The sequence below is a fragment of the Nuphar pumila genome, chromosome 3 (assembly GCF_984573655.1).
Source record: "Nuphar pumila chromosome 3, dmNupPumi1.hap1.1, whole genome shotgun sequence".
Lineage (NCBI taxonomy): Eukaryota > Viridiplantae > Streptophyta > Magnoliopsida > Nymphaeales > Nymphaeaceae > Nuphar > Nuphar pumila.
In genome coordinates this window covers 33,261,440-33,288,380 of record NC_143251.1, presented here as the reverse complement: position 1 = coordinate 33,288,380, position 26,941 = coordinate 33,261,440, and the positions used below count along the sequence as shown (strand labels likewise).

At 36.8% G+C, this 26,941-nt stretch overlaps 1 protein-coding gene across 1 annotated transcript; it reads left to right on the top strand.

The window, feature by feature from the left end:
- On the top strand, window positions 1–25,098 carry LOC149842527 (uncharacterized). The gene is made up of 10 exons (XM_090000684.1): window positions 1–410; window positions 1,509–1,602; window positions 1,681–1,756; window positions 2,123–2,187; window positions 2,278–2,322; window positions 2,410–2,510; window positions 2,592–2,733; window positions 24,703–24,764; window positions 24,854–24,933; window positions 25,024–25,098. Exons 1-10 carry the CDS (start codon window positions 20–22, stop codon window positions 25,096–25,098), a joined length of 1,131 nt encoding a protein of 376 aa, XP_089856810.1. The 5' UTR covers window positions 1–19.
- The last annotated feature ends 1,843 nt before the right edge of the window (window positions 25,099–26,941 follow it).

Genomic DNA, 26,941 nt, shown 5'->3' with positions numbered 1-26,941 from the left:
TCTTTTGGAACGAACGGCGATGGATACACCGGCGTGGTCGACGACGAGGAGGGAGGGAGGAAGCAGCAGCAGCAAGAGAAACGTATACAAGATCGGAGGGGTGCCGGTGGAGTTCCCTTACAAGCCCTACGGGACGCAGCTGGCGTTCATGAGCCAGGTGATCACCACGCTGGAGCGGGCCAACCGTCAGGGCCACTGCAACGCCTTGCTCGAGTCCCCCACCGGCACCGGCAAGACCCTCTCCCTCCTCTGCGCCGCCCTCGCTTGGCAGCGCCACTACAGGCCCAAACCCCACCAACCTGACTTCAATCCTCCCCACCCCGACGCTGCCGACAACAACGTTCCTGCTTCCGCTGACGAGAACCCGCTCGTCTCCGGTGGCGGCTTCATCCGGGAGCCCGATCCATCAGGTCAGCGTATTGGGGGTTTCGCATTTCCTTCACGAAAGAAATGATTGGCGAACGATTTTCTTTCTCTTTTTTTTTTTTGGTTGAAAATCAAAGAAATCATGCCGAAGAAACCCTATTGTTGCTGTTCATCTTCAAATTAACCTTCTCTGCGAGTATTCGAAGAAATTGCAGTAGCCATATGTTTGTGGGTTGGAGGTTGTTGTTCTTAGCGGTATTGTTTCATTATCAATTTCGAATGCGAATATATGATCTTGCGGTTTGAAATGTGATTAGCTGGACGGTTCTGTGTTGGCTTGAGCGTTCATGCTTGTGCGAATCTCTCAATTTGGTGACCTTTTTTTGTGTGGTGATGGGTTCATTAACTTGCTGGAATCGCCACATGAAACAATGCCGATGCTACTGGATGTGAGACTTTATAACGTGGAATCCATGTTTTAAAATGCTTTTAAGGTACCTCAAACAAGGCAGCAATTATATGGTTATTGCTCATTGGGGGGCATTGTCATCCAAGCCTTTCTTATACGATTAAGATGACTTCTCCTGATAATCTCCTTTTGCTTCAGTTATTTTTTTAAGATAATTGGGACTTTTAACGGGCATTCGTTGCCGATGGCCGCGCACAGTGACCTTTTGTCTTAGGTTGTAAAGATAAAATCGAATCTACATGAATAAATCTGATTTGGGCTAACATTATTTTATTAAAAAGATCTCATCAAAACTTACATATGCCCATCCAACATTATCAGCCTAGATGTTCCAACTCTGCATTCTTATTATTCTCATACTGTTTTCTCAAAGAACACAGTGGAAATTCCTTTCTGCTTGTGGCAAACATTTGTTTAGTTTTTATTTGAAAGACATTGACTTTTGTTCTATTGTGTTCCGAGAAAAAACCTCTCTATTATCTTGACCAATGTAATGATGCATCGTTTAGTGGCAAACAGTTTTTACAATTGGTTTTGTATGATTTCTAGCAAATTAAATATAATATATTTGTTATTTGTCCACACATCTGTTTGGTTCTTTGTTTGAACTGTCATGCTGCGTTAGTGTTGATGCCAGTTTTATTTGAGTGCTGATTATTTTCATACTCTCCAGGTAATAAGTCATTAGGGAATTCAGGGCTTCCTCCAACTGCAGATGGCAATAAAAAAGCTCGTAAAAAAGTTGCACCAACCATCTTCTATGCCTCGTAGGTGTTTTGGTTTTCAAGAATGAATAACATTTTACATAGTGTTTATATGCTAATTTTCTGTTAAAATATTTGAAGGAGGACACATTCCCAAATAAGTCAAGTTATTCGTGAATACCGTAAAACTTCATACCGAGTGCCGATGGCTATCCTGGTGAGCCAATTCTTTATGCAACAATTGTTTTCGCTGCTGAACTCGAAATCTATGTTAATTTCATAATATGTTCTATTTATGTGTCCAAGTGATGTTATGGGTTTCTACCTTTTAGTTGGAGTTGGTGATATTATGGTCTACTCATTTAGGTTGTTAGTATGATAATCTTCATGACACTTAAATTGTCATGAAGACATCTGTATGCTTTTCAAAAGCAGTAAACATCAGATTTAGTTCCATGCAACATAAGATTCATTTTTTTGCCATTTAATAGCATAGCTCATGCATGCCCAGCTCTTGTTTGATCTATTTGTGTTTGTTTTATTCATGGAATGGTGCATTTGCATTGCATGTGCATCTTTTCAGGCATCCAAGAAACATTACTGCATCAATGACCGTGTATGCCGAAAACAAAATCTGGATGAAGAATGGTGGACTTCTAAAGCTCAAGGAATGCCTCTTCCTTTTGTTTTTTGGTTCTTCCATTTCTGATGAAGGGAATCTTTGTGATTCATTTTCAGTAAATTGCTTTTGAAGGATCCTGATCGTGGATGCATTGGATCCAAGTATGGGTGTTTTCTCCATTCTACATAATATTTGTTCATAGAAATTTTCTGTCATGTGAGTTTATTAGTCAGTTTTTTCATCTGCAGGAATGCTCATAAAGTCAAAAGCCATCCTGCCGTTCGTAGGGGTGGCCCCCTTGAGGTTCATGATATTGAAGATCTGGTGAAAGTTGGAAGAAGCATTAAAGGTCAGATTTTTTTGTGGTACTAGTTTCCCAGATCAAGCTGTGAGTGCAGAAATAACAGCTAAGGTGGATTCTTTCTTGTAGGTTGCCCATATTTTGGAGCTCAACTCATGGTCGAAGATGCTTATATAGTTTTTTGCCCATACAGCTATGTATTACATCCTGTTGTTCGTAGAGCTATGGATCTAGATTTGAGAGGAACGATAGTGATCCTTGATGAAGCACAGTATGAACCAGAATTATCCATTTGCTGCTTAAATATCTTATAAATTTTTACACTTTGAATATATCGGAAAAGCTACATCAACCAGTATTTGTTATGCTTCTTGTATCACTAGATTCAAGGATACAAAGGAGTCAGCCATATGTTAGCTATATTTCTATGTCCCATTTGGATGTGATGCCTACAGGGCCTACAGTCTATCCTAGTTGCTCCAGGCCTTTTCTTGTTTGTTGTCTTTCTATATTTCTTTTGTTCATCATTTTTTCTTTTGATTCTTCAGTTTCTTATGTTTCTCTTCTATGCATCCTAAAATACTTAAATTGTTTAACTCCATTAATCCGATTCTGGATGTTGTGTGTACGTCTTATCAAAGCATAAAGCGGCATGAAGAGAATGCTCAAGAGAGACTTTATCATGAAAAAAAAGAAAAAGTTACAACACATAGGGGTCTCCCCCTTTCAAACAAACTAATATTGATTAGACTGAAATAGTCCTCTTTGACTCCACATTTTGCTACACTAAAGTACAAGAATGACCCTATAAATACAAAGTAATACATGAATTTGTATTACCCATTACTAGTAATACATGATATTACATTCGTTAACACTTCTCCTCAACCTCTCTATACTTAAAAAGGAGAGCATGACCCTTAGCCAACTTACAACTGTCATAACTCTTAACTTCATCAGACACTCCATATTTAGTCACCAAGAATATAAGACAAAATATAATGCAGCCTAGAACTTGACAATTGCCCTAAATGATGGTGCCGCAAGACAGAAAACTTCAAAATTGCAATAGTCAGACTGGTCTCAAGAATATTTTGGAGTCTTGCTTTAAATCATCTAAAAAGTAGAGATGTGATTGTCTATGCCTAGTTCCATTCTTCCAACTTGATTATTGATCCTGTTACCCTTGTATAAAACAACAATTAAGGGGTAAAGATAACATCACACTTATTTCGAGTAATTCGATCAACATAAATTAGATTCACGGTAAGTGATGAAACTAATAAAACTTCAGGATTATTCAATTTGCTATCGGGGCTGAAAGCAGAAATAAAGAACCCAACTTTGGAAACACTCATAGAACATCCATCTGCTGTGTGAAAGGTACCATAACATGGTTTCAAGTTGGTTATCATGTGACATGACACCCTTGAGTCTATCAATCATCTTGAATCAACACAAGGAATACACGCAAAGGCACTACCGGAGGCTACGTCACCTGGGTATGGGTGCAGGTGCGGAGCGTACAACATGACACTTCCAAAAAATGTGCGTATGTATATATATATATATTAAATATCACATAAATATAACATAAGCTGAATATAATCTAAATATATATGCTATATCTAAAATCTATATTATATACTGAAAATATAAAGTTATAAATTGAAAACATAATTATAAATCATAGATTGAATACAAATTTGTATGTCCGGAGGGTAAAATGGTCGACACGGGTACAAAGGGTAAAATGGTCTGTCTCGGTACCATAGACCAGAGGTGTTGGGAGTAGAAGATGAAGTTGAAATGGATGACTGGGCAAGAAGCTATTGAATTTGCTGTTGTATTTGCTCTAGTCTGGAGTGGACAGACAGTTGTGCATTGGAGGTAGTCGCTATAGCAGAAGATCCCGTCTCATCTTTCCTATACTCTTCTCACCCACCATGGCACTAGCAGCAAAAGCTCCACCCACCATCCTTGAACTCTTTTTCTTTAATGCTGGACACAATTGTTTTATATGACCCAATTCCCTGTAGTAGTGACATCTCACATTACTCATATCACCTTTAGGTTGCCCCATGAAAGCATTTTTTCCCACACCATACCTAGTAGACGAACGAGTAGTTGCCATGATTTACTCTTTTGATAGACAGATCTCAAGAGACTTTATCTTAGTATCTTTAGCAATAACTAAGAGAGAGCTTGTATCACAGTGGGTGGAGAGGTCCTCTGAATCTTAACACTCTTCATATTATTAAATTCAGGACGCAATGCCATGAGAGACTATTGCTCTGACTACTTGGATTTAGTGTCTATTTCAATACAAATAGACACAATTCTTGAACTCTTTTTCTTTAATGCTGGACACAATTCACATAGGTCACTTAAGGGCCAAGAACACACTTAAAAATATAGGATTTTATATAACAAAATGCTTGAAAAAGCATCACATTTACAAGAGGGGGATTACCCTTATTTATACACAACAAAGGGGCCATAGAACCATTGGGACACTCCCCAATGGCCAGAAATAGAGCTGTTGGGGAGGTCCCAAATACTCTATGTATTGATTACCAAAGTGCCCTCAACAACAAACTAAATACCTGGTTTTTATAAAAAGAAATAAGAAGACTATTGTACCTCTAATGGGCACAACCTATTACGTAACTGTGAAAAGACAAAAATACCTCTAATGGGTATTTACCTATTGTAACGACCCCAACTCAACCTTGTTGAAAAGTGAAAACTTTTTTTTAAAACAATTGCGGAAACCATACCTAGAGATCCGAGGCCTTACAAACATAACACAATCCAAACCACAAAGGATCTTATATTAACCCAACAATCAATTAATTAACTTTATTCATCAATAATTAAAGTTTAAGAATATAATCAAATAAATGTCTAAAATTATGGAGCCACACTGTCCCAAACAAAATATCAGAAAGTAGTCACACAACCTCGTAAGCCCCATATAGCAAACATCCTCATCTCTGGGCTTCAGAGCCTGTGAAAACATAAAAACATAGGGTCAGAATCAAAGATCATGCGTACGAATTCCTCTAACAATTCAAATAGACAAGAAAAACATAAATCAAATCAATGAAATATTTTTAGAGGAGCATGGCTACAACTATCTCATAATTCAAATAACCAATCGCACATTTAATAACAATTAACATGCAACAACAATATCTCACATGGAATGAAAACATGTAAAATGCATGAACTAATTGCAGAACAGTAAATATGCATGATATCAATGCACATGCATGAGTAACTTATTAAATTCTTATCAGAGTTTTCTTTTGTATGCATGTCCCTATTAAATGCACATAAATTTAGTTCCACTTTTTATTAAAACCTGCAGATACTCAAAATGGGCACAATAATTTATGAAGTTCAAGATAGGTTTCTAGTTGTAGCTTAATACAATTTGTATTTTATTACTGAGTTCCACACTTGGCCCTTGATCGATATGAAGAATCAACACCATCCATCGAAACATTAGAAATCAACATCTAATGCTGGGACATCAGGAAAATCAACATCCACTGATGCCATTTTCTTGGTATACCAATAACAACAGTTGTGTCTACACACCACCCCTAAGCAAAGTAGTAGAACTGTGACATTGAGGTGAACCACCATATCGGGTTCAGGGGCACAATCGCACACAAAGTTTTAGTATCCTCACGGTTTCCCAAAACTGTCATTCAGGATTCCCACACTGTAGAAGAGACATCTAGGAAGAGAACATTAATTACACTGTTTTATCTCTTTTATCTTTTTATCAAAAGACAATTTTTTTACACAAGATTCGTTTTGCAAATTAACATGCAAAACACAACACGTGACCTTTACTCATTACAAAATGAAACAGTGCAATTAATTCAATATATTTCAAATGGATTTTTGCAATGCATACAACAAGACTTAGAGCAACACTTGCTCGTGGCCCACATGGCCTACAATGGTTCACATTCAGACCACTTATGCATCTCATGCAAAAACCACAATGAACATGTAATTATGCAATCATTCAACATGCCCACAAATGCGCATTCATTCACACACAGTACAAATGTACATGGATAAACAAATTTCATATGCATATGAATACATGCTTGCAATCTACATTTTTGTTTTCATGATTTATCTCATGTATCTCATTCACATATGCACATGATCGTGTTGATGCAACATCAATCTAATTTCAAAATTCATATGTTCATGATATGCATATCTATGCTAACATGATATTCACTTTCATGATCATACATAACCATTAGACATCCTTACCAAATTCGGGCATGCTCGGGTTATAAAACATAAATACCAAGCCCGAAGCTATGCTACCCAAACACGGGACAACAATGAGATCTTATTGGCAATCGGCTGAGCTTTGACAAAACGATCACAACCCCAACCGATAACCCTATGCAGTCTCATGTTATTTTTTGCACATATGTGGTGCCCCTTTTCAACACTAAAGCATATACTTTTAGTGAAATTTTATGACTTATGAACAGTCAATAAAAGCATTTATAGCTGTTGCATAAAAACATGCCTAACAGTCACATGAAAGCATGCATAATAGTCACATGAAAACATGCATAACAGTCCGATCATAAGTGAAAATACATAATCTGGACATGGGCAGCCACACATAAATTTGAACATTAAGCACATGTATAAATCTAAATACTAAGCATAAATGCATGATTCTTATCAATTTAAATGTTTCTTCGTGGCCAACTTGCTAGGCCGATTGTGCTGGGAATCGGGCAACCTATGTGCTCAACAGTCACTGCTTAATGGGTATGACTGATTATTGAAGTCAGCCTCATGAACTCATTATCATTTTTCTGTCGTGCTAAATCTTCAATTCATATATAGATTATATTATTATTATTTTTTTGTTTGAATCAACATCCAGTTGACTGTAGTTGGCTGGGACTGAACACCTTGGAGTTTGCCCAACTAGCTGCAGTCGGCTGGGCTTGATAGTGTTTGGAAATTGCTCAGCCGATTGTAGTCAGTTGGGCATAACAGTCTTTGAAATATGCTCAGCCGACTCCAGTCGGCTGGGCATATCTGTCCACTTTTTTTTTGAAAACTGTCCAGCTGACCGAAGTCGGTTGGGATTTTATATATTTTTGAACGCTGGGCTGTTCACGGTCTAAAAGAAAATCAGTTTTATGTTAAAACCGAAAACCAGTCAAAAAACCAGAATTTACAAAATTTGTGTTTTGGTGACACTGTGTGAAACATGATCAGTCTTATATCATGCATTAAACAGTCATATAAATATGTTATATAACCAGTCTGAACACTTGTCATGTCATAGGCCAAAAATTAGTCATATAACAGGCCAAAATTCTAATCATATACATGCCAAGAACCGACCATATAACAGGTTGAGATCTTAGCCATGTAACAAGCCAAAAATCTGGTTATGTAACACTGAAAATCTGCCGTATTTGAAGCCAAAAATTTAGTAATGTACAATCCAAAAATTTAGTTATGTAGCAGGCCAAAAATCAACTATATGACAAGCCAAAAGTTTAGTTATGTAACATGCCATAAATTAGCTATATGACAGGCCAAAAATGTAGTTATGTAATAAGCCAAAAGTCTGTCAGGTGACATGCAAAAAATTTCGCCCTTTAATTTCGCAGATCAGATCTGCATGTCTGTGGGGTTCGAGAGATCTGTCCACCATTGCAGTAGACCGATTTGTCCAGATCTGTCCCCACGCACGGTGAGACAGATCTATCCTTGTGAACAGTGGGACTGATGCACATAAATTAAAACAACATACACAAGCCCAAGTAAAGTTTATTGGCTGATTTAACATTACCTGTATATATACTTGGATATATAGTCACGTAGGCATATGTATATATATATATATATGATATCTTTATACATAATCGCTATAACGTTATGTATATACATATATATACATGTTGGATTTTCGTTTTTTCCTTTTTCCTCCATTTTCTATTCCACCAAAAACATTACATGACATTTACTTACGCTATTCCTTCTCATTCAAATAGAGAGAGAATGTAACGACCCCAATCCAGACCCTTTAAAAATGCGGAATATTTTTTTTTCTAAGAGTTGCGCAAAACTTCCCAGAGACCTGGGGTCCCTACAATTCCAATTTCAGTTGGATAACCACACATCACAAACGAAGTTGCAATTATCATCCATATCAACCAACTAAAACTCTTTTATTAATGAGTAAGAAAATTTCAAAGACAAGGTTTTCTTCGACTGAAAGTAAAGTAACGATTGCAGAAATTAAAAGAACTAAAAGACAAAAGAAAGAGCCATTATGTCCTCTACTGAAGCTGACAAACCCAAGTATAACTCATCCATCTCCAGATGCATGTCCAACTTAACTGTTCACCAATTCCTGTGAAAAACCAACAAAGTAGGGTGTCAGAACCGAAATTCTGAGCACAACTACTTCTAAAGAAATCATGTGAGAGAAAGAACATGGATAAGATTTCATGCAGTGATTTGAGTGAGTACGGATATAAAATTTGCAACATTTAAATATCCATAACTACCAATAATTGCATATACTCACCAGTCAAGAACAATAAACAGTGTCATATATCAATAACTAAATAATCAAGCCTTTCAGCATGATTTCACAAAGTAAATCATATGCTACCACCAAATGATGTCATGATATCAAGAATGATTCAAACATGCATGATCTAATGCATAACAGAAAAATGCATGATTATGTGCAATGCATAATTTCTTTTGTTATCTTTAATTTAAGTTCTATCTTTCCATATGCATGCCCTATTAAATGCACACATCTTTAAGTTTCTCTTTTTAATTACCGTGGCCCGCGAATACACCAAACGGGTACAAACCCCGAGGTCAAGTAGGTTCCCAGGGTAGCTTAACACACAATTTGTATTTTATTACTGGGTTCCAACTTAGCCCTCGACCGATATCAGGAAACAACACCATCCATCAGAACATTAGACCTCCACATCTAATGTCGGGGACACAAGGGACACCCCACGCCCACAAGTGCCACTTCCTTGGTACCATAAACTCACAGCTGTGACTAACACACCACTTCCGGGTAAAGTGACGGGCTCTCCCTAAAACCGTGGCTAGAAGAAGAACCTCAATATCGGGTTCAGGGGCAACAACGCACACAGAGTTTTTGTATCCTCACAGTCTCCCCCAGACTGGATATCCAAGATTGTCATACTCCAGATGAGATATCGCAGAATGTATATTACACTGTTCTTATTCATTATATTTTTAATTAAGTCCATTTCTTTAAGTTTGCAACGCATATACAAAAGTAAAGTGAAAAACCCCGCATCCTCCCTTGCAGGGACCCATTCGGGACTCCAGCCCGTATAAACCATTAGAACAGTGCAGTAATGTGCCAAACCATCTTATGTGGTTTAAGTGATGCTTTTAAAAACATATATAAAAGAAAACCAAACCCACTGCTCTCCAGGCCGGTGATGGTCCATCTAGGCCATCGATGCATCGTATGCGAAAATCATAACAACTTGCAATATATGCCATAATACCAACATAATTCAAAATGCACATTCATTCATACCATTTTAACAATGTGCATGAGCTTCCACAAACCTATGCATGTATGACCATTCATGTGTAAGTGCTTTTCTGTAATCACTTAACACACATGCATTTATCCATAGTTTCATAAGTATATGAGAATATTTATGCATGATTATACATGCCAATAGACTTCGATCCCATATATGCACATGCACTAAAGACCAAATCATATATGCATAATAATTAAACCTGTCCCGAAACGTAGATACATGAAACCTTCCACTCATAATATGAGCTATCATCCTCACTCACGAACATAAACCGGATCTATAAATTGACATTTCGGGGTTATACACATTCACATCATGTGTGCACCTGTGCCACAACCCAAAGTTTCTTAACATACAACAAATTTTGTCTGTCTCAGCCAGACAAACCATTCTGCCACACAGTTCTGATTAAGTACATATATTATTGTCATACACCAGTTGACAAAAAAAAACGATTTGACTTCCAAACAAGACACATATTCTCAAAAAGCTACAAATCATGATTTTCATCATGGAATAAACAGTAACAATTTAGTGATTAAGTAAGCCAAGATTTTTTTATAAGCTAAAGAAAAATTGCAATTCATCTGACACTATTCACCTAATGTTGTCACCTAATGATGTAGCCATACTAACATTTTCAACCCCCCCCCCCCCCCACACACACACATACATATATATATATATATATATATATATTAAAGAATGATACATGATTGGCATATGTCCTGATAAAACCGAACCATCATCTTATGCTATTTATAATACGATAGCTAATAAAAGAAACGCAGAAGACACTCACTAGCATACCAGTAATTATTTACTTAACCAATCCTAGCTCAGTCACAGAACGAGTTCGGTCTTGTACTCAACCGAAAGAAACTCCTTGAATTCTTGAGTACTCCACAGAAACTGAATACATTCAATGTTTTTAACACCGAAATTTCTCAGTTTATAATTAAGCTTAATCTATATTCACTACTGCTAATAAGTACTGTGGATTTTAACATGTATGCCAACTTCCAAAACAAGTCTCAAGTCTATTTATATTGATTTCCACCAGCTTATCTAGGCATATCAAGAGTGATTATACAACACAACTCAGGGTTGCGTTCAAGGACTAATGCATTCAGCCAGATTGTGACTTGATAATATATGATTGGCGAGCTATGTTCTGGATCTAGGCATATACCACCAATCTGTCTTTATCACCCAACAAGAACATTTCCTAAATAAACTCAAAACAAGCATGTGAGTTCCATTCATGCATATTAGTCTCTGGATCAGACTCGAAATCATAAGGTCGCAGTTCATCATATACCATCACGATTTCAGCTAACATGATTCTAAAACAGACAGATATACTCACAGATTTTACTCCGTAAAAGATATATAATAACAAAGAGTCCATTATGTTCAATTGCAAAACTTTTAGATTTACATGGGCCAGAGAGTTCTTATTTAAAGTCCCTGACATGAGTCAGACCTAGAAGTACGATTCCAAACCAAGAACAAAATTCCAAGGATACTATATCCAAAAAAAAATTTAATTTAAATAGAAACCAGAACCACAACAAGAAAACAATCAGATTCACTCTTTTGTAAATTCATTTACATGCACCATAATCTTCTTTTTATCACAAATCGACCCCATGCTTCCACAATCAGGTTCATCGAGTCCCCAAAGAGGAAACCCCCAAACCTGGGGTTGTCCATTTCGGGAAATCGGGAATCCCACGACTGGGGCTATCCGATACCCCAGTCGAATCCCAAATCGATGCGATTTAGGGATTCTGCAGGGTGGGATTAGGCAAGAAAATACCCAAATCCAGTTGGGTTGGAAAAAAAAAGTGTTTTCGGTTTAGGGTTAGGCACAGAAACCCCAACCATAGCTAGGGTTCCGAAATGGGGTTGTCAACTAAACCCCCAAATCGGGTGTCGTTACTACTCAAAACCCCCGAGATTTTCTCCTCTCGAAACCACACGCACGGAATCGAATCCCTATTCGATCCCTCACCCTATTTCCAAGAAGACCCGTACCTTTTTTTGAAGCTTTCCGGCGATCGGAGGCTGAAGTCACGTGGTAAGACCGGCTGGGGTTGCACCTTGCTGCTGCCGTGACAGGGAGCTCGCTGGAGGGCTTTTGATGGTTGCTGGCTGTCGCAGCTTTCCAGCGACCTCCTTTCCTCCGGAGTGTGCGCACCGAGCGAGCGAGAGAGACGGGGAGAGATGGGGGAGAGACGAGGCTGAGTGAAGAGGGCGAGACCCCCTCTCCACTCCCCTCCTTTATCGCCCCCAGGCCCCCCCTTCTTTGTCGAAATGGGCGCGGGATCGTTACGCTCTGCGTAACCCCCCTGCCCCCCTTCCATATCCTGCAAGGGTTTTATCGGGCAACCCTTATCGGGTTGCCCTCTTCACGTAACAGGGTAGTAATATGGGGTGGGGCTCGGGTCCGAACCCGAGACCCGCAACCCGACCCCAAGTAAAAATGGATCCACAAGTTGGATCCGAATGGATCCAACTGTGGATCCTCGGATTAAATTAAATTTTTAAAATTTAAATTTTTTTATTTATCTATTATTATCATTAAATCGAGGTTTCAAATAAATAAATCCTAATTACCCCCCCCCCCCCCCCCCCCCCCCCCTTTATGGGTCCTAGATCCGTAATGTGGATCTAGGCCCAAATTGCAAAATTTGGAAAATTTTATAATCAAAATTTTCGGGTTTTACAGAGAAACCCGTACCTTTGTTGAAGTTTGAAAAAACCCGAAAAATATCGGATGATCGAATAGGAAGAAGACTTTCTTCCTCATCTATCACGATTTTTCTTTTCTCTCTCTCTCTCTCTCTTTTGAGTTTTTATAATAGAGGGCCCTCTAGAGGGTGACACCCCCGTTTGGATTCCCATATGGGTTGGGAGATGGAGTTTCCCCATATGGGATTCTATCTCCGGCCCTCCTTTCCTAATCCTTTTGTTGACTTTTTTCAATTTTTTTTCTTTTTTCTTTACTTACTTTTTTTTGTTTACTCCACCAAATTGGGGTTTTCTAGAGACCCCATTGATTGGTAATTACCATATCTAACTGAAATTCAGAATTTAATTATTTTTAATATTAATTTAATTAATTATTAAATAATTATTAATTAATAAAAACCAAAAAAATTTCAGAGGGTGTCTTACCCCTCTGAGAGTCTTTTTAACTTTAAATATCTTTAAATTAAACCTTTATACTGAATTTAAAGTTTTAATTTCATTGGAATTGGATTTTGGAGATCCAAATCCAAATACAATATCAATATAGATCTTGAACTGGATCAAATCTTAATTAATATGGGACTTGGATTGAGTCCAGATCTATATTAACTTGGATCATATGGATCAGATCCGGTTTGATCCAACTTAGATTCGGTCTCATCGAGATGGGCCTTTTTAAAAAAAAATGTGATTTTCGGGCTAAACTGTAGCCCAAATTCAGAAAAATAAAATATCGTTGAATTGAGAATTTTGTGGCGCATTAAATGATATAAAACTTGAATTTTGCCCAATTTTAACTCGAATTTTGCTTGATTTTAAATGTCGTAAATAAAAGTTTTTATTACATTTCAATTGGCTCGTTTAGGTCTTGTCGATGAGACTTGGGCCAAGCCCAGATTCAATTGATGCCACCTAATATCGAGTATTTTATCGATGTATCTACAATACAGCCAAAATAAAAAAAAAACCAAAATTTAACTTAGTGTAAAAAACACCCGATATTACACCTATTACAATGATAAAGTATATATAATATATATACATTATATATATTTATATACATACCTATATGATATGACCATATATATATAAATATATATGCATATCTTAACAGTACATCATACCATCACAACACAAACACTATGTAAGAGAAAACACCAAAAGTTTCTAGCAAAATCATAATCAATAGAGTATCAATACTAGGAAGTACCGCTACACCTTCCACAATGGGTATACTCGGTCAGAAATACCATTATTCCTCTATCGAAACCACAAACTAAGCCAAAACAACAACCACTATCAAGCATGCAAACTTGATTTCTCAAACACAAACCCAGTGACTATGAGAACGCCTTCGAAATACGATTCCTTGTACAAACAACAAAACAAGAAGAAAGAAGATGGTAGAGAAAGTGAGGAATCCCAAAAGAGGCGTCACCCTAGGTAGGTGTCATGTTTCTTTATTTATATGACTCTTATGTTAAAAGTACAAAATGGATATCGATCTAAACCGACCCGATCAATTAGTGTACATATTCTAACATGCCCATTCAAACTAAACATGGTGGAGAACCATGGATAGTTTGGATTTTAAATCCCAATACCGATTTGTTGGAAGAGCCTTAGTGAATAAATCTGCCACTTGATATTTGCCACAAATGCACATGGGATGAATTTCCTTCAATTCGACTTTCTCTCTAACAAAATGATGTTCAATTTCCACATGCTTCATTTTTCCATGGTGAATGAGATTGGTGGAAATAGAAACCACACTTCGATTGTCACAATAGACATGTGAGCTGAAAACAACCTTGTGTAAGCCACATAAAATGTGCTTAATCCAAGTGACTTCAGTGGTCACGACCGCCATAGCTTGATATTTTGCCTTAGTGATAGATTGTGCAACCGTTTTTTGTTTTCTGCTTGCCCAAGAAACAAGGTGGGAGCCTAAATAAACTTCATAACCTGCAACCGATATTCTTGTAGTTCAATCATAAGCCCAATCAACATCCGAATATGCAATCACCTTGATTGAATGGTGGGTAGGCGTAAGAGGTGATTTCATATAGCTAGCCCATCAGAAATATTACCTTTAATGTATCAGAGGATACACTTAACTACTTCCTCGTGCTTTGTTTGAGGCCTATGCATGAACTAAGAAACCTGATTCACGCAAAAATCAGGTCAGGCCTAGTGAAGGTAGGATATGGAAGAGATCCAACTATAATTCTGTATTTGCTGGGGTCTTCCAAGTAGGTATCATCAGCTGAATCTGCAGTTAGAAGTGCATGAGCAGCCATTGGAGTGTCTGTGGGTTTGCATTGCAGCATACCATTTTGATGCAAAATATCTCTGGCATATTTTTGTTGGGAAAGAATGAGTCTGACTGCTGGTTCACTTGCACGCCAAGGAAAAACCGAAGAGGTCCCAAGTCTTTCATGTGGAAGGCTTTGTGCAACAATGACTTTATCTCATCAATCCTTACTGCATTATTTCCTGTAAGGATAAATGACTGTGATATTCGAATGTATCTTTTGCACGAATAAAGAGTAGTCATAGTGACTTCTTTCAAAACTCAGAGTTTTTACTACTGAACTAAAGGTCTCGAACCATGTTCGAGAAGCCTTCTTGAGACCATAGATAGCCTTTCTCAATTTGAGAACTAAGGTCTTTCTATCTCCTTCCGAGTACCCAGGAGGATGCTCCATGTACACTTCCTCATATAAGTCTCCATGTAGTAAAACATTTTTAATATCTAACTAAAAAAGGTACCACCCATGTAACACTTCCAAAGATAGGACAATGCAAATAGTCTCCATCCGAACCACGGGATTGAATGTCTCATCAAAGTCTAAGCCATGCTTTTGTGTGTACCCCTTTGCCACAAGTTTAGCCTTAAAATGCTTGATGCTGCCATCTGATCTGCGCTTTATTTTATACACCCATCACCACCCAATAGCGTTTTTATCCGGTGGTTTGGGAACGACCTCCCATGTGTAGCATTCATAAAGTGCTTCAATCTCATCATTCATAGCCTCTGTCCAGCGAGATTGGCCTTAGCAAAAGACTTGGGTTCTGAAATATGTTCAAGGGCTGCAACATACGTGAAGAAATCAACGGAGAAGGATTCATAGCTCACATATCTGGACAGTAGATTCTTGATTCGAGTGCTCACACGAGGAACTTAGGCTACAATCGCATGATCAGAGGTAGTCTCCATTGGTGGTTGTTTTAGCTAGTCCAAAGTAGGAGGAACTGCAACACCTTGAGTATGTGTTGGAACGGTAATGCTGGGTGCATTTGTTGGTACCCATCTGTGATAGACTGGGTCAAAGTGAGGAAAATCAGGTACCTTTGAATCTTGAAAAACTGGGGCAGCAACCAGGCCAAGCGAGGAGGAGACTGTTAAATTATGTATCGATATTTGTAATCTCATATATATTTATATTCATATATATAGATACATATACATATATACTATGTATATATGTCTCTCTCTCTGTCTCTCTCTCTCTCTCTATATATATATTCTTATCCACCCAAAAGGGTATTTCTGTAAATTCCTGTTTTACGCATATTCCATTTTGGAATATGCTTGTAACTATGCTTTTTCTTTTTCCTTTTCCTTTTTACTTTTTCCTTTTTTCTTTTTTTTTCTTTTTGCTCTTTTGTTTTTTGTGCCACATAGGGAGGCTCCCCAAAGAGTCGTTGGGGAGCCTCCAACGGTCACATATGTGACGGTTGGGGGCTCCCAACGACTCTCTTGGGAGCCCCCTATGTTGCTCCTTTGCTTCCTTATAAATAGGGGCTTCCCCCTCTTGTATTTCTTATGGCTTTAAGTCAAAGCCTAAGTGCTCAATAAAGTGATTCCAATATTTTTATGCCTTTGTGAGTTGTGCTTTTTTGCACAAGTGTTCTAAAGTGTTCTTATTATGCATGTGTGCCGGGTTTATTATCAAGAATATTAAGGTCTTGATCTTAGTATCTTGTTCGGAGATACTTTTACATGGTATCAGAGCCTCGTTGAAGAAGGAGGATCGTGCATCTCTTCATTTTTGAAGTGCCTCGAAAAACGTGCCTTCAAGTTATTGAAGTTTTGAAGTGGATGATCTCCTTCGGGCAATATTTTAGAAGCATCTTTTGTCAAGAAAGATTTGAAAATCATTTGAGGTACGTGTTATTTTCTATTTTCTTCCCTCTCTAATGGGTAAAAAAGACTCCCATTTCTCACTTGGTTTTAAACGTAGTGGTTCGAACTATCATGTTTGGGCCGGCAATATGGAAGCCCATATCAAAGGGAAAGGTCTTTGGGGGTACGTTCAAGGTTCCATATCAGAACCCGAACCCAAACTTACAATCATAGAAGAAGGGGATATTAAGATTCTTGAAGGTGAAGATAGACAAAAAGCCCTAGAAGATTATTCAAAAAGGCATGATGAGTGGGAGATGAAGAACTTCAAAATCTTGTCTTGTATTTTTTCATCCGTAGAAACCAAGATCAACGCCAACATCATTAAGTTCAAAAAAGCCTCTGAAGCTTGGTTGTACCTTGAAAAAATGTATACTTCAAGGGACTTATCTCACAAATATTACCTCCAAAAGAAGGCCTTGACCCTTCAACAAAACGATTTGTCTATTCGAGAAATTTTTGCTGAACTATCATCTATTTGGGACGAGCTTGCTATGCTCGAACCAAAATGGAGCGGAGAAGCAATCGAGTTAAGACACAAACAACTAGAGGAAGATCGATTCTTCAATTTTCTAAATGGACTTAGGCCCGAATTTGAGCAAATTTGGTTCTCTCTTCTATCCGCCTTCACATCTCCTTCTATTGAAGATGTTATCACTAAGCTAAGTGGTGAGGAAACCCGTATGAGGATTAGTAAAAATAATCCTTGCATCCTTGCTGCACCTTCTCAAAATGATTATGAAGCGGTTAATGCTGTGTCAAGACTCGGGAATAATATGAAGGCATACAAACCTCATTTCAAAAATCAAGGTCAAGGAGGAAATGATCGATATGACAAAAGAGACTATAGCAAATTAACTTGCCATTTTTGTAAAGAACCCGGGCATATAAAACCCATTTGCCCCAAATGGAGGAAAATTCTTGCCGCAACTATGGCATCCCAACCAGATGAACGACCCTCATCAAATGAGCCTCTTTCCCTTCAGCAAATTGTGGATGCTCTTCAACCTCTTCTCAAAGGAGGCATTTCCGGAGCCGCTATGTCATCCTCCTCATCTCTCGGTAAGACATCTTGGCTCCTAGATTCCGGTGCATCATTTCACATGACTCCAAGTTCTTGTTTTCTTTCTAATTTTTCTAAAAATTCTTTTCCATCTTTTGTCTCAACGGCGGATGGAACACCTCTTGAAATTTAAGGAATGGACAACTTTGAAAAGCAAAACTTTTTTATTCCAAAAATTCGTCTTATACCAAAACTAAACTTAAATTTACTCTCGGTTTCTCAACTCTCGGACTATGGTTGCGATATAAAATTCTCTTCTAATAAATGTTGGATACAGGATCGCCAGTTCGGGAAGTTGATTGGGGAAGGCTCTAGGAGAGGAGACCTCTACTATGTTGATTTTCTCAAAATTCCTAAGAACCAATTTTGTAATGTTGTTCAAAACAAAGATATTCATGTATGGCATAAGAGATTGGGTCATCCTAACATTGTTAAAATCTCTTATTTGCCTTTTATTAAGCATCTTTCTAATGAAAATTTTGTATGTAATGAATGTATTCTTGGGAAAATGAAAAGTCTTCCTTTTTCTCAAAGATCCATGTTTACAACAAAATCTTTTGAAATTGTTCACTCCGATGTATGGGGTCGGGCTCCGGTGATATCTGAAGGAGGTTTCTCATACTATGTTATCTTTGTGGACGATTACACTAGATTTAGTTGAATATATTTTCTTAAACATAAACATAAAGTTTTTTTGATTTTTAAAACATTTCATATGATGATTTTAAATCAATTCAATGAAAGTTTAAAAATTCTTAGAACCGATTCGGGTGACGAATATCTCTCCAATGAATTTAAAAGTTATCTTGAAAATCATGGTATTCTCCATAAAAAATCTTGTCCTAAAACCCCAGGCTGAACGAAAACATAGGCATATCATTGAAACAACACGAACTTTGCTCATTTCACAAAATATTCTGAAAAGACTCTGGGCTGAGTCAACCCTTACATCAGTCTATCTCATAAATAGACTCCCATCAAAAAACTTAAACAAGGTTTCCCATTTGAAAAATTATACGAAAAAGAACCTGATTATAGCAGGTTGAGGGTTTTTGGATGTAAATGTTTTGTCCTTACTGATAAAAATGACAAACTCTCCCCCAAGGCCATTCCTTGTGCCTTTCTTGGTTATTCCGAAACTCAAAAAGGTTTTCGTTGTTATGATATTAAAAATGATAAACTATATGTTTCCAGAAATGTAAGCTTTTTGGAAAATATCACTAGTTTCGAAAAATTTGAATATAATGACGAGAATATAGACTATTCTTTTTTGTTTGATCTGTTGACTGAAGATGATGATACTAGTGATGATGAGTCGAATCAGAATGACTCAAGTAATAATGAAACCAATTCTGTGCCCCCAACGATTCATCAACATGTCAATGAGGAACCGTATAGAGATCCCATAACCTATACTCATAGAGATAGAAATACTTTCAGAAGTGCCCTCGAAAGATATGATGATGCTAGTGGGACTACTCCTCAAAATGAGGAAAACCTTCATAGGACCGAAAGACAAAGAAAACCCCCTTCTAGGTTCATCTCATATGAGTCTTTTTCACCTAAATATAGAGCCTGTCTAAGCGCCATTCACTCTTACATAGAACCTAGAAACTTCGAGGAAGCACGAAAATGTCCTGAATGGATAGTCACTATGGATAATGAACTTGAAGCTCTAAGGAGAGCAAAGACAAAAGAATTTTAAGACCTTCTTAAAGATAAGAAAGCAATAGGGTGTAGATGAGTGTTTAAGGTTAAGACTAAGAGTGATGGGTCCCTCGAGAGATACAAGGCCCGTTTAGTTGCAAAAGGATATAGTCAAGAATATAGGATTGATTATGAAGAGACCTTTGCCCCGGTAGCTCGAATGGTCATCGTCCGATGTCTTATAACCGTTGCCGCAATCAACAAGTGGAACATCTATCAAATGGATGTTAAAATTGTTTTTTTAAACGGAGATCTAAACGAAGAAGTGTATATGGATGCTCCTCCTGGAATGGAGTCTTCTAAAGGAAAAGTGCTTCGCCTTCGAAAAACACTTTATAGTTTGAAACAAGCCCCCAAGGCTTGGTATGATAGGTTTAACTCCGTAATGTTAGAAAATGGTTTTTCATCCTGTTTTACTGATACTGCTTTGTTTGTTAGAAAATCTAATGCAGGGATTGTTATTTTACTTTTATATGTGGATGACATGCTAATAACCGGAAGCGATTCTAAAGGGATTAAAAGCATAAAATCAATTTTAAAGGATAAGTTTGAAATGTTTGACTTGAGATTTTTAACTTATTTTTTGGGTATCAAGGTAGCATACTCTCATAGAGGGTATTTTTTGTCCCAAACTAATCTTGCATCTGATATTATTGACAGGTCAGGTATTACAGATGATAAAGTTTGTGAAACTCCTGCTATAGTAGGAGCTAAAATGAAGATTGATGATGGTGTTCTTCTCTCCGATCTTACTCCCTACAGACAACTTGTAGGATCGTTGATGTACTTGAGTATTAGCAGACCAAATATCTCACATGCAGTGCATACGACAAGTCAGTTTCAGCATGCACCAACTTCTATTCACATGAGTGCCGTCTTACGTGTCGTAAGATACCTAAAGCGTACTCTTAATAAGAAAGTTTTTCTGTCATCCTCTTCAGAGTTAAAATTAATTGCTTATACTGACTCTGATTGGGGAGGTGACCCAAATAACTGTCACTCCACCACTAGTTTTTGTGTATTCTTAGGTGATTCTTTAATCTCATGGAAATGTAAGAAGCAACAAAAAGTTTCTCTATCTTCGACTGAAGCTGAATATCGTGCCATAACAACTACTACCATGAAAATTGTATGGATTCATCAGCTGCTTGAAGACATGAGAATCACTATTGAAGGACCCACTAAGCTATGCTGTGATAACAAGAGTGCAATATACATTGCCAAAAATCATACTTTCCATGAGCAAACTAAGCACATTGAAATGAACTGTTACTATGTTCGTGAAGCCTACTTAAAATGAGTCATTGATCTGCCTTATGTTACTTCAGAATATCAGTTGACAAATTTTTTCACCAAAGCCTTATGTGCCCCAAGATTCAACTTTCTCCTTGGCAAACTCTCGGTCATCTTGCCCTAAGTTTGAGGGGGGGGGGTGTTAAATTATGTATCGATATTTGTAATCTTATATATATTTATATTCACATATATATATATATATATATATATAGATACATATACATATATACTATGTATATATGTGTATATATATATTATATTCACATATATATATATATATTCTTATCCACACAAAAGGGTATTTCTGTAAATTCTTGTTTTACGCATATTCCATTTTGGAATATGCTTGTAACTTTGCCTTTTCTTTTTCCTTTTCCTTTTTACTTTTTCCTTTTTTCTTTTTTTTTTCTGTTTGCTCTTTTGTTTTTTGTGCCACATAGGGAGGCTCCCCAAAGGGTCGTTGGGGAGCCTCCAACGGTCACATATGTGACCGTTGGGGGCTCCCAACGACTCTCTTGGGAGCCCCCTGTGTTGCTCCTTTGCTTCCTTATAAATAAGGGCTTCCCCCTTGTATTTCTTATGGCTTTGAGTCAAAGCCCAAGTGCTCAATAAAGTGATTCCAATATTTTTATGCCTTTGTGCATTTGTGAGTTGTGCTTTTTTGCACAAGTGTTCTAAAGTGTTCTTATTATGCATGTGTGCCGGGTTTATTATCAAGAATATTAAGGTCTTGATCTTAGTATCTTGTTTGGAGATACTTTTACAAAGACATCATGATTATCATTTGCTACACTCTTAACAACAAGTGAGGAAAGCCAATAAGAATGCAAAAAATTAGCAGTGAAGGATTTATGTTGGTTGCCACATATATTCTCATAAAAACTAACATGCTGTGAGATGATAACTTTATTGGCTGCATGATCGAAACAACAATATCCCAAGAATTCATCATCATATCCCATAAATTGACATATAGTGGCCCTGGGAGACAACTTGTGCCGCAAGGTTTTATCTATATGAACAAAACACCGGCATCCATAGGCATTTAAACGGGAGTAATCCGAGTGCGCACCATAAATGAGAGAATAAGCTGATTCTCCACCAAGATTGGATAAGGGCATTCTGTTTATTAGGTAAACAACTATGTGAAAAGCTTAATTCCATAGACCCTCTTTTAATTTTGCACCATACATCATCGTCAAGGCTGTTTCGACCACATGTCGATGCTTACGTTCAACGATCTCATTCTGTTGAGAGATCCGAGGGCAACTCAACTCACGCTGAATGCCATTATCATGGAGGAAACATGTGAATTCATTCAACATGTATTCACCACCACCATCACTTCGCAAGGCAAAATTTTTTCTTAAAAATTGGGTTTCCATATGCAACTTGAATTGACGAAAAATAGGAATAACTTGATCTTTTGATTTTAAAAAGAATATTCAAGTAAAACGACTATAATTATCAACAAAGATCAAATAATACTTAGATAAAGACACTGTAGGGGAAGGACCCCACACAACATAATGAATAAGTTCAAAAGGAAAGGAAGCCCTTTTATTTGATTTAGCGAAAGAGAGTTCATGACTCTTACAAACCTGACAACTTACACAAGAAGAAGAGGATACACTTCGGTCTTTAACATCAATAAGACCTTTATTACATAAATGATTAAGAAAACTGAAATTATAATGTCCTAATTTACGATGTCATATACTAGCATCCTGGGTAGTGACAATGAACTTTGATGACGAAAATAATGCAGGCGTGACTGAAGAAGAGCTAGACGACAGGATGCACAATGCAACTGAGACTTCATTAAGCATGTACAAATTCCCATATCTCCTCCCCTCAATGAGTGTCTTATTCATGTGAATGCCCTTCACAAAAACAGAAGATGAAGTAAAGGTGACACGATAATTAGAATCTTGACATAACTGAGAAATAAAAAGTATTTTTTTTTTGAAGATTAGGAACAAGAAGAACATTTGATAAAGAAAGTGGACCTCTACTGGTAGTAATATTAGTAGTGCCCACACGAGCTATGTGGCGATGTTTTCCATCACCAGTGATTACACACCCATTTCCATAATAAGGTTCAAAGTTAGCGAGTTTGCCTGGGTCTCCTGTAACATGATTGGCTGCTTCGGAGTCTAAGAACCAGCCTTGATGATGTCTTGGTGGAGGTGGCATGCCTGAGTGGTCTGACCAAGAATTCTCTGTGAGATTGTGTGGTTCTTGAATATTCATCTGGCCAAAACCATGAGGTAGGTTCTCTATTCAAAAGGGGAACTTGTTGAAGTGTCATGTAACTGTTTAAAAAGCCATTTGATAGGGAAGGTTTGAGGGTCATTGAGAACTTCTAGGTTGAAGGTTCTAAAATAAAACAAGAAGAATACAATTAAAAGGACTTGGAAAATGAATATGAACCAAATCTTGTCTTGTACTGCAACAGGGATTATGCTAGTAATAGTGAAACACAATTCTTTTGCTCCAATTATGACATTATCCAAACTGTTGAAAGGGACTGGCAAAAACAATATATTTTTTCTTGAAGCCTTAGACAGAAGTATAAATCAATGTTGTAATGCACTTCAAGGAATATTGTAAAAAGCATATCATAACATGCACTTGTCACACACGGATCCCAATGCACTCCATAATGAACTCCAAGCACATAATACATTTAAAATAAAACATGAGAACTAAAGTGAAACACAGAATATGAATCAATATCTTCATTAATAAAGAACATTAAAAATACATTAGAAAATTACATTGATTCCTCACTACAATACACTCAATTCACACAAAATCCTAAAACTACCCATCACTCTCTCAACCCTGACACATAGACACACATCCCTATTTATAAAGGAGAAAGAGAGGAAGAAGAATAGTGTAAAATAAGAGGGAAGGAGTCATCTCTTGCAAGGAATGAGAGACCTCCCAACAGCTAGAATTCTAGCCGTTTGGAGCAAGTCAACTAGTTTGACTTGGTCCCCAACATATATGTTATATATATTACAGTATATGTATACATATAGATGTACTTATATATATACATATATACAAAACTGATACATTAATCTTAACAGCACTGACAGGTTCTAAGATACAGATTTCTTTTTCTCATATTGCACTGCAGCGTATCATGACATGCAGGAAAAATGGATCAAGTTTTTAATGGAAGAATTGTCAAATAATTAGAATCTTAAAAATTATCTTAAAGATTTAAAATAATAAGAAATTACCAAGATTGCATTTGATAAAAAACAGAAAGAAAATACACACGTAATGAAAGAAGAAAACAACAAATCAAAATGATTAAAGTTGTTTTAACTAATCAAGCCACAAATAGAATATGAGTACATGTAAAAGCATTGAATAAAATATGTTGTATCATCATTAAGATAACCATTATTCATAAACATATTGCAATAAGGGTTATTGAATGACGTATTCATAAGTATACTGGAATGCCATCTCTCTCTCTCTCATCATCCTTATCATCATCATATGAGAGTGGATCCAGGTGTGTCTTTCACAAATTAGTAATATGTTGAATATAGTTAGTGCGTTATGCTGCAGTAATATAGAAGACATGGCACGGGAAGCTGGGAGCGTTGATATTGAGGAAGATGTTCTAGACAGTAAGTGGCGTCTTACCCCTTATTTTATTTATACAAGCGGACAAGGTTCTTAATTGGGTTCTGTTATTTGTTCTGCTTCTGTATCAAAGAGTTGCAGGTTGAACTAGCACAGTTGAGTTTAGTTGATAACGTTGTGAAAATTTACCAGCCATTATATGATATGATCCAGGTATTTGTTATATTATTACTTACATTAATTTGTTTATAAACTTTACACGATCTTCGTTTTGCTGACATTTCTGAAATTGCATTTTCTTAGGGAATCATTACTTGGATTAGTCGGAGAAAAGATAACTTGGAAAAGCTTGAATTTGAGCATTACTTTTCCTGGTGAGCAGATATGATCTGCACATCTTCTTTCTCTGTCTGTTCTACATAAATGATCATGAAATGTTTCATGCTTGTTAGAGTTAACCATGAAATTCGCATTAGTTTTAGTTGATATCACAATGGTTGGTAATATGGAAAAACCAGTTCTCTGCCTCTAAATATACTTTTGATGAGAAAAATTGTCATTTTAAAGTGAACCAGATATGCACACCTTTTCATGAAAGCAACACCAAGTTGCATAATTAACAATGTTCAGCTATAGGGGAGGAACAATCAATCTTGGATGTATTTGGGTTTACATCTTGCTAAAAAAATTGAGGGCTGGAAAAGAAAAGAACAAAATAGGAGGAATAAGAAGAAAAAGAAAAGGAGATAAGAGAGACTGTGAGATTAAGTGAAACTAAACAACTCATTCAAAAAGTGACTTACTAAAAGATGTCTTTTGGATTTAATGAGAGAAATTACCCAATATATTTTAAATAATGAACAGATGAAGAAGACACATCTAAGGATGCTATATCCAAATCCACCATGATTAAGAACCCATCGAATGATGATTGGATAGCCAAACACCAAGGTTTAATTGGTTTGATAAAATTCAACACTGTTAGGTGACATTTTAGCCGAAGTTATTGATTCTTCAACTGCCCTGGATTTGTGTGGAAGAAATTGCACAACTCATATACTCCAGTCTTGCAAGCCAATGTCATGCAGTTAAGAGATGAATTGTTAAATCGTAAGAGAGAAGTTAACTCCATTTCTGAGTACATTGGAAAAAATTAAAGTTGTGTGATGAACTTGCGATGATTCAACAACCCGATTGACTTGAATAAGGTGTATTTAAAAGATTTTTTGTTATCCAACAGTTTTCAAAGCAGTCACACGAGAACAGGAGGAGAACATGTTGAACAAGAGTTGCTCTTGCTGCACGATTCCCAATATGGGAACATGTGGTATTGTCTCCTATATTCAATGGCACTTACAAACAAAAGTTGGAAAAGACTAAGATACCTCTGATTTCAATAGATACACAAGACTAATAATGATGGTAATATAAAAATGTCAAATACAACACATGTTTAATTTTTCCTCCACACGGTTTTGGATTGCATGGATCCACACTATACAACTTGTCTCAAAAGTTTTTTTTAAGCTGTACATGGGTTTTAACATGGAAAACTTGTTCTTCAGGTACCAAAATCTTTGCATCTTTAGCCTTTTAGTAAATAGACATGCTATCTAATTTTCTGTACCAATAAATCTCGCTTCAAGATTCTTGCTCTTCAATCTTTTTCCTAATGAAATGTTGATTAATTCCATTGTATTTAGTTCTCTCATGTTGCCTCATATTCAATGAAATATCGATAGTGATTTGATTATCACAAAACAGAATGGATTCTGGTATCCTCACATTCAACCTTGTGTTTGAACGTGCAAATGCTTTTCAACTACTCCAAGAAATCAAATTTATACCAATGAAAACAATAATCAGAAACAGATCTTTGATTTGGATTGGCTGCCTAATCAACATCTGAAAATGTCATTAAGATTAAAGTATCTTCTCTTTATAATCTCTTTATATAAACTAAACTTCCTTTTAGGTATCTTAAAATTCTTTTAACTGCTACCATGTGACTAACTCTTGGCTCATGCAATATACCGAGTTACTTGATTAACTGCATACGCTATATCCAGTCTGATGAATGTGAAGTATTAATGTAACACCCCAAAATCATGGACTTGAAACCTTTTATGAGAAAGGTTGAAAGCTTTGAAATCAATCATTTATCAGACTTTGAAACAAAAGTTCAGCGGAAGCTCAGGTTTAAAAAAGCAAATCCCTAGAC